The sequence below is a fragment of the Limanda limanda genome, chromosome 2 (assembly GCF_963576545.1).
Source record: "Limanda limanda chromosome 2, fLimLim1.1, whole genome shotgun sequence".
NCBI classification, from domain to species: Eukaryota; Metazoa; Chordata; class Actinopteri; order Pleuronectiformes; family Pleuronectidae; genus Limanda; species Limanda limanda.
This window is the reverse complement of record NC_083637.1, coordinates 11,744,956-11,754,597: the sequence shown is the minus strand read 5'-3', so window position 1 is coordinate 11,754,597 and position 9,642 is coordinate 11,744,956. Positions and strand designations below refer to the sequence as shown.

At 39.7% G+C, this 9,642-nt stretch overlaps 1 protein-coding gene across 1 annotated transcript in view; it reads left to right on the top strand.

Moving 5' to 3' along the window:
- Positions 1–4,409: 4,409 nt before the first annotated feature.
- Positions 4,410–9,642, top strand: part of cntln (centlein, centrosomal protein) — an 81,351-nt gene continuing 76,118 nt past the window's right edge. Inside the window, exons 1-2 of the mRNA XM_061094327.1 lie at positions 4,410–4,493; positions 8,609–8,697. Of these exons, the coding sequence (XP_060950310.1) occupies positions 4,410–4,493; positions 8,609–8,697 (173 nt within the window). The remainder of the gene's footprint in view (positions 4,494–8,608; positions 8,698–9,642) is intronic.

Here is a 9,642-nt window from a genome sequence, read left to right as displayed (position 1 = left end):
AGAATTAGTAGATTCATCCCCGTGTTGCATTATATCTATATCAATTTAAATATGTAAATTTTTATTTTGCCTTATGAATGAAGTCTGTAAAGTCATGGTGTGTGAACTGTTCCACACGTCCAACAAAGTTAAATGACAGAAGAGAAAGAATAATGGCAGCAGTTGAAATGAGTTTCTGAAACATGACTTTTTATTTACTGTAAATGCAGGAAACTTGTCGTCGGTGACATGTCAGAGTGCTCGGTTGAGATTTGCCTTGAAATGCTCTTGGACCTGGATCTGAATCTATCATTAGTGGCACAGACAACAAACACTTAAAACGAGGGGAGATACAGGCTGCACTTCAGACCTGGGAAAGATTAACAGCAGAGCCGGTCAGAACATGGTGGGACACGCCTGCGTGGAGCGTGCAGGCAAGTGGAAGTGTCTGGGGCCAAATTACACACATTTGATGATGAAAGAGGGGAAAGTTAGAGGATTATCCTTGTGAGTTACCAGTGTCTTCAGAGAGAACTCTGTTCATTTGACTTTCTACTGACTGGATTTTTGCCTTTTGGCCTGAGGAAAAAGGTGCAGCTGGAGGGCCCAGACTCCTGTCGTCGATGCATGAGGTGTGTCTGTGTGTGTGTGTGTGTGTGTGTGTGTGTGTTAGAGAGAGAGAGAGGCTTATTCGTAGATACCATGTGTCATTCTGTGTGTCTGAATAAGAAACAGGGGGCAGGCAGATGTTATGCGTTACGTACCAGTCTACTGCCTCTACAATTGTTCCGCAAACGGGGATCTTAATGATCACCAGTGATTGTGAGTCAAGGAAAAGCTTAATCATGCTAAGTCAATTGCATATTGTCTCTTTGTTTGTGTGTGTGTGTGTGTGTGTGTGTGTGTGTGTGTGTGTGTGTGTGTGTGTGTGTGTGTGTGTGTGTGTTTGTGTGTGTGTGAGAGAGAGAGAGAGAGCAATTGAGCAGATGAACCAACATTTGTCCGACTGAACCCGAGTGCCAGTCCTCATATTTCTTCATTTTCCGCCCCTCACCCTGGGCTCCAAAATCTGGCTGGACACTTAAGTACATTAGCCACACAATATGGAGTTGTTTTGTCTCACCAGCGGAGCAGATGTCCAACGTGAAGTCTCTCTCCGTTTTTTCTTCACTTCCATCCAGTTCGCAAAGTTCCCACTGTGAAGTATAAGGCATCAGAATGAGCTGTAAATAATAGATCCTCCTACAATGGATCATAACAGATGGGGAGGGTATCAGTTAATCTATTAAAAAATATCCAACCATCCAATATTTTAATGTTAAAAACTACAATAAAAAGATTAATATCCTATTATAGTTTCATTTGTCTGAACCATCATTCTGCTACAGGGTTTTGAGTGTGTGTGTGTGTGTGTGTTGAGTGTCTGTGTGTGTTTGTGTCTGTGTGTGTGTATTATTGTCATTTTGATGATATTTCTCTGATTAATTGTGTAAAATCTTACTATTCAACCTGTTTTTGTTACACCTCCGGTATTTTGGGACTGTATAATTAATTGTGTGCAATAATCTTATTATTATCATTATTAATAAATAACAAATGAGTGTTTTAACTTGTCCAGTGTTTGTTATCCAGCATTTGCAAAGCTCTTAAGACTCAAGTTCAATTTAGCAAGTCATTCAAATGTTATTATTAAACGGTTTAGATGTTTTATTTCCCTTTGAGATACAGTAGCAACGATGGTAATCAAATAAATGAAAAACAATAAATCGTCAAGTTTTTATTTTTGAATGTGGACCTAAAATAACACACTATCACCCAAATTGTGCGGATGATCTCGTTGGGCTTGCTTTTTGATTTGCACTTTAGTCTGTATGCACAATGTACCTCTGTTTTATTCTGTAGAGTACACATTTAATTTGGCCTCGTACAACAGACTAACATGATACAAATTAATTTGACACCTTATTTATATGATCCAAAACCACAATAGAGTCTAATGGAGGCAGGCTCTGTTACCTGAGGTGGATTCCTTCGCTGATGCACACATTCAACACTTGTGTGTTTGCAATGCCCCAAATCTTTTTAATTAAATAAAAAATATTGTCCTTGCAATTACTTGCTTATGCTTATGTAAGTATTTTCTCTGTCTCTTCAAAGTAAGTAAGGTGGATCTCAGGACCTAAGTGTCTTGCAGTAAATAAGTAAATAAATGTACAAACCAATGTCTTAGTGGTTATCAGAAGAGTTCTACAAAATAAACTAAGCAATAAGTGACTAGGTGTGTAATGGCAAATGAACTCTTCCTCCACATCCAAAGCATTGGATGATTATGAATTCTTTCATATATAGTTATTCATAATTTAGAAACCATGGCTTTGACCCACGGTGGTCTGGACTTGGTAGTCATTGCTCAAGTTGGTCTTGATCTTAACTAGTAGTCAGCTAAAATGTGCCTCTGATGAGCGCCTGGTGGGAGGCCTGGGATGATTCAAGAAGTCACAACCGGGGCAATTCAGACCAACTGCAATATGGATTGAACATATGTTAAATCTACCGAAATAGCAGGGATGGATGGATTAACCACCGCAGCAGTTTGGGATCACAGTGAACTATGCACACAAATTATATTGTTAGTCTACAGCTCCTGTCGTGATAAACATATGCTGTGAATATTTTAAATCTCAACTCAGTCAGTCCATAAAATGTAAATAGACATACATATAACTTATAAATAGTGGAACTAGTTACTGTAGCTGTAAGATTAAATCAAGCTCAAACCAAGGCAACACTTTTAAATTACATAATAATCGCCCCGGGCCTAGCTATAAATAACACTATATAAATACAGAGGGGTTAAGGTTAAACCCTAACCCCTAACCCCTAACCCTAACATTCTAATGGTTTGTGTCATTCTTCTCCTTAAAGTTGCTTTCAGACATGCACTGAACTCTGGAGATTCTCCGCACTTTCCTCAGAGTTTAAAAAAATATATTTTCAGGTGAACAAGCAGAGCCAAACACGTAGAAGACACCAACGAAGATGTGACGAGAGTTTGTGGTGATGAGAACCAACAACGTCACTTCCTGCCCCTGCCTGCTGCCCAACCCCTCACCTGAATTATGAGGATAATTTGTTGCTGTTGTGAATGTGTCTGTGCAGAAAATCTCCTGGTTGTGCATGTGTGGAAGGAAAACTGAGAATATAGTCCAGACCCAATTCTCCAGGCTTTCTCCTCAGGTCATAAGATTACTGCAATAAATTATTCGCCGTTTCCCCCAGAAATCAATCAACACCTACATGGCAGATATATGATTCTTCAAGAACTCGAAGATATGAACACCGCCCACCCACACCTCCTCATCCCTTATAACCTCACCCTCCAATCTACTCACCTGCTGTTGGTACCTATGGCCGGACTTGAGACAGAGAGGTGGCTCAACAACTGTGGAATAACTTCCCTGCACCAGTGCCCTCTTTAAAAACATATTTTTATTAAATGGCTTTCAATTAGATATTTTATTCATTGTCTCTTGTTTAAAGTTGTAATTTGCATCCTTTGTTTTTTTGTCTGTGAAGCACTTTGAGAACTTGCTTTAAAAGTGCTATATTAAAATGTATGATTTTGATGATAAGTATGATTAAAATTGTTATTATTATTATCAAACTAAGCATATACATACAGTTATGTTATTATTATATTATACAGTAACATGCACATGCCCTGTCACCCCGGGAGTAAACTTACCCAAAGAACCACAAACTTTTGCAAACAGCTGGAATTAGATCGAGCATCATTAAAAACTCCCAGTGGATTCTCATGGTCCATGAACCCAACATTGAAAACCAGCGCACCGGCTCCACGCTGCCGTACGCGGACTGCAGCTGTCGTGAAGTGTCGTGAAACCTAAAACAGCGGGCTCGTTTGAAAGGAGGAAGCGTCCTGGTCGTTATTGACAACGGTCACCGGAAAAGTTTGTGTTTGTTTTTTCGAGGGGTTTGAAGACGATGATGGAATAAATATGGTTGCCAGTTAAATCCCCCCGGTGCCAGGCGTCGTGACGTTGCCCGGGGACGTGAGGCAGGAAGCTGACAACAAACGAGAAGCGGAACATACGAGTGTTTGTTTGTTAGCATCGTTAGCTCCTGCAGCGCTAATGCTAGTAGCTGCTGGGTAGAGAGGCATTAAAACAGGTAAGAGACGAGCTGTGTTCACTTCTCCTGAAGAGGAAGACTCCTCCGTGGAGCCACAGCTTAATGGGAATGTGCTAAAGAAGCTAACAAGGCTCGTCAATGGGCTCACAAGCTTTTTAAATCACCATAAGAGTCGCATCCTCTATCCTCTGCTGCTACAAGTGTCACTTCAGCCATGAGAGGACATTAAAGTGATGCTCACTTGTTGTTGTTGTTGTTGTTTCCTCTTCAGTCCAACGATGTCCTCCAGAGACGACGAGTCCCGGGTCCTGGTCCTGGAGGAGCAAGTGGACAGTTTATCAGACGAGTTGATGCAATGTCAGGTGTGTATGCATCTACACTCAGCTGTCAGTTTATTAGGTACACCTGAAGCCACAGCTGATCCAGCCTGTCCTGCAAGAAATCCTGGTTTCAGAGAAGCTGTTGAATGTTGTAGGTGTTCGAGTCTTATATCTGTGAGGATGTAGTTGGTTATACTGATGAACTGGGCAGTGCAATATAAAGACAATAGACACAAACATCTGTAGCATGATACAATTCTGAAGATCTTCAAATGTTCTCCTGTCCACTCGCTGTCCACCTTCCAAGATTTCACTTCTAAATTCAAAAGAAAAGCATCAAATCCTGATGTTTGAGATGCTGCGAACAGCTTAACGTTATTTAATTTAGCTTATTTTCCAAATATTTTCAAGTTAATGTTCTGGTGTTGCTCACTGATCGTTTTAACAAACACATATGCGTCTCCAATCATAGTATTTAAAAGTTTTTGTCGATGTTCCATTATGTCTAATTGGAAAGTTAAACTACTGCAAAAATGGCTGCCAGACCCTATAAGAAACCTTGAGTGGATCCCCTGGTGCATCATCATATCCCCAACCTAGCACTTGTGTGTTGGAGCTGATTTCTGATTTATTGGAAAAAGCCTTCTAATCAAAGAACAAACTACACCACCTTGCCAGTGAACACACCAAATACTGTGAGGAGGTTTCTGGTAATCACTCTATTCAAAGGATAAGGACAGAGGATGTTACATCTTGTACAGATTGTTGGGCTCTATGAGGCTGTGAAGGATAAGAAACACCAATGGTTAAGGCTTTGCTTCGTTATAATCTATAATGGGATAACATCTAATTAATCTAAAACAGTGAAATCTACTGAGTAAACTGACGAAAGCAACGTTTGTCAGAAAATGTCTATACACATGGATAATTGTTCAGCTCACTAGTCTGAGTAAGATTGTAAAGTAAAGATGTTCAAGTGCGGCACCATGATTTTCTCACTGATGTATAATCAAATTCTTACTGTGCACTAATGCAGTAATAAAGGTTAATGCTATTTGCCACTTGACTCTAATTAGCCCATGAACTGTTGCTTCACATAATCTTATCATGGACCCTGTGAACCAGGGAGTAGAACATATTTTTGTCAGTGTAAAATGTAAGCGCCACGATTTCTTTCCTCTTTTCACTATTTCATCTCCATCAGACAATGACTGCCCGCTTCTTTTTATAATAATCCAAACCATTTGTTATCTTAATTACTGCTATTTTCATTAATTTTGATCAGACAAAGACCTGTGACTCACCTAAGATACTTGCATAGCATATCTCCAGCGTTGGCGGCCATTAAATATTAAAAAAAAGGATTTCTGGGGAGATAAAGAAACATGTCAGGAAGTACATCTGTGTCAGATCCTCTCATTTTTACCCATAAAGATGTGAACTCATGATTATTATTATTGTATGATTAACGTGACAGTTGAAATTTAAAATCATATGCATTTCAGGTAGTTTGTTGTGATTTAAAGATGAGTTTTTGAATGAATATATTTTACTAAATCGCATGAAGTGTATTTAAATTGTTCTTCTGTCTCTTTTGTGTGCAAATCTCCTGAGCATACCTTATTAAATGTTCAGCATTGGCAAAATAGTTTGCAGGAAATCTCAGTTTTCGATGAACATTTGAATTAACTGACCTGCCCTCCCCATTTTGTATTTGTTCTGCCTAATACAAACACAGATTCAGTCAGTGCTATTGAGCCGAACCTCTCAGCTTCACTCTGTTAGTCGGCGATTGAGGGAGAGTGTCCTTGCATACTCACCACCAGGTGGTGCCTAATAACATGAGTGAAGTGAACCCAGCACTTATTATTTTGCATATACACAGCACCCTACAGGTATGTACACAGTAGCTGGGTTCGGCATGAACTGCATGATGATGTGTTACTCTGAGTTTTTAACAGACTATACCACCACCTACAACACGTGGTGCAGGGACATTTGTTGTGGTGCAGTTTGACTGTAACTGCACATGAGCCTGTTACCAAACCGCCTGTCGAATTAACTTTTGAAGTTAACATCCTAAATTTTATTCAGAAAAAGAAGTTTCAGACTTTCTCCCCTTTAATTTGTAGGAGACACAAGTACAACCCACTTACTGTGCGAATCAATGTGTGCACCTTTTCAATTCAATAAAAACTTCAGTAGCTTCTTGTTCATTAGGATTGGGTATGAAAATTTGATGGCTGGAATCTAGACATCATAAAATACACATTTTAACTGCAGGATAACTTTATTTCCAGTATCTAATAACATGATGTACGTTTCCATCAGGGCCATAAAAGTGACCTGTACCCCTTTTTTACTTTTCATACAATTCAATTCTAATTTTGTTTTAAATAAACTATATGTAACACAGATAGTATTTATCAAATATTACCTCAGGTTTTTCCAGTGTTGCAGGACTGTTTGTATTAATTGTTTGGGGGTTTTGCTCGACTAACAACTCACAAAACAGAGTTTTAACTGGACATTGTCATTAGGAAAATATTTCTAGTGCCTAAAAAATACCCATAGTATTGCAAATGTACTTTAAGTACATGTATAACTGCCATTTGTCCTGCAACATTTTGACATGCAAATTAACTCTCTACTTACACAGCAATTTTAATATTTGTCTTAATATTTGTAATTCAGTGTATTTAAGTCTTATATGGAAACCAGTTTACCAGTTTACCAGCATTACTGCACAGCGACAGTTCCTGTTACTTTACATTGAACTGACATGGAGACCGTCCTCGGTGGTCTCGTTTCCAGCAGAACATCAGTGATTCTGTCTATCTAATGGGGACCTTAGTTGTACCATTTAAATAGTGGCATTAGAATACCATTGATGTCTTAAGTCCCTCGCAAGATGTACTTCAGGACGGCCATTAACTACAAAGAGTCTCATCTGTCGGCCAGCAAATGTTCCTACTAGACCATGCTAATTTTATTAATATGCGGGTGAGTTCCAGTGGTTCTTTTTGGTATGTTTAGCCCATGGTGTTTCAGTGTCTGGATTCTAGAATGAATAATTCAGTGATCATCAAACACACATTCAAAGCATCTTTAAGTACACATACGGCAGAGGAGCGCTCTTGATGAGAGTCCTGACTGAACACTTGTCTGTGGATTGGCTAATGGCAGCCAAAGGCCAGGCAGAGGGAGACCACCTATTTCATGTCAGCCATGCTGCTTAATTTCATCGTTAGCTGCATTGCCGGGTTGATGTGGTGAGATCTCTATCGCCGCACGCACACCCACACACACACAGTTACATACAGATGCATACAGAAACCGATATCTACAGTCCTTCCACTTTATATGTTCAAGTCGTGGCCTTATCAAGGTCTGTTTCTGCCATTTTTAGTAAATAATTGATTAGACACTTTTGAAAAGGGGGTTAAAATTCATATACTAATTGGAGACCAGTAGATTCCAGTGGGAGGGATGACTTTTATCTTATGATGATGTGAACATAATTTATCAGATAATTTTATATTAAGTCGATTTGGTATAATTCTGTCTTTTAATGTCAGAAAATGTAGTTTTTAGATGTCCCTCATTAAATGTAATGTAGCTTAAAAATGTTTGAAAAACCAGCGAGACAATTTGAATTGGAAATGTGTCAGGGGCTGGCTGGGTTTCTCTGCTTGAAGATGACTCTCTCTGTCATCAGCTTTGAGTTTCTTTGGGGCTAGTTACTTGGGAGCTGTAGTGGAAAACATATCCGGAGAGCAATTGATTAATAAAGAAAATGCAAGCTCCACCGCTGTGTTTTGATTTGGAGCCCAGCTCTCCCCAGTCATAAATAGTGCATAATGACAAGTGTCAATGCTCGCTCCCCTTGAGTCGAAGGTCACATCTCAGCCATGGAGATTCCTGTTTAGTGAGGCTCATGATTAGAGAGGCCAGTCCAGATCAAAAACTGTTTTGTACAAGATATTTAAATTATTGATTGACTACCCCTTCTGTCGTATGCAAATGCCATTGATCATCCTATCTAATTTTTTGTTTTTTAATAAGGAGCTTGCTGCACCTTAAGACATATTTAGCAAAAGCTATTTATCTCAATTAAGAATAACAGCTGTTGACTTGCTGAATCTATATTTTCACAGGCAGACAAGGAGTTTGTGTGGTCCCTATGGAAACGCCTGCAAGTGGCAAATCCAGACTTGACCCAGGCTGTCAGTCTGGTGGTTGAGCGGTGAGTCAATTCATTTTTTTTTAAGTGCTACCGGAGAAGCTCAACAGCTGAAAATTCCTTTATCTCACAAGTGAGGAGAAATATGTGTGAAAGTCGTTCAAGGGGTGTTTAAGGCACCTTGGCCATTCTGCTGGGGTTACGACGAAATCTTGTGCAGATGCTGATTTAAGCCTTCTTATCCCCGGTCTAGCAGTTCAACCATGGAAACCCTTTTAATGAAAACACTCCTCCGCTGCCGCTCCCGTCTTGGACAGTTGAAACGCTCCTGCCAAATACTTGTCTTTATCGGATAAATTGTGAGATTGTCTATGACCTCTTTTGCAGGGCGGCTAAGCTATATGAAAAGCAGTTGCATGGGAACTTTCAGAAAAGACGGAGGGAAGGATAATGCACAGCTAGATGAATGAAAAAGATTTCTCCATATTTACAAAAAAAACCTTCACGTTAAATGTTGTTATAATACAGGCATCACTGCAGTTTGAAATGCCTTACAAACAAGTTTCAAATACAATTGAGAATACTTTAAAGCTTCATTCAATACTTCAGTTGTTACTGACTTCTTGGTCTTTTGGGGATACATTAGAATGATATGTGCCCTATCATGGGTGCATATCACTTACTTTTTGAGGTCTGTCAGTAGTTGCCAGACCCTTAATAGGGGTAAAACATAGTGCAGAGAGTTCCCCAGTACCTGTGCGTCTCATTCCTTCTCCACACCCTCTTCAGTTCCTTTACAGCCCCTTAGGAAACCCATCAAAGTATGCTGCTCTGCTGAGACTAGTGGGGGAACATGCATCCATAGAGTGCATGTGTATTGTATCACCTGATGCGCAGGAGAATATTGACATGGTAATTGTGTCGACTCCAGTCAAGCGCTAGTGCACCGGGAATTGCCATTCACCCTCCCCTATCCCTCCCGTACGGATCTTGTAGAATGATTGGTTG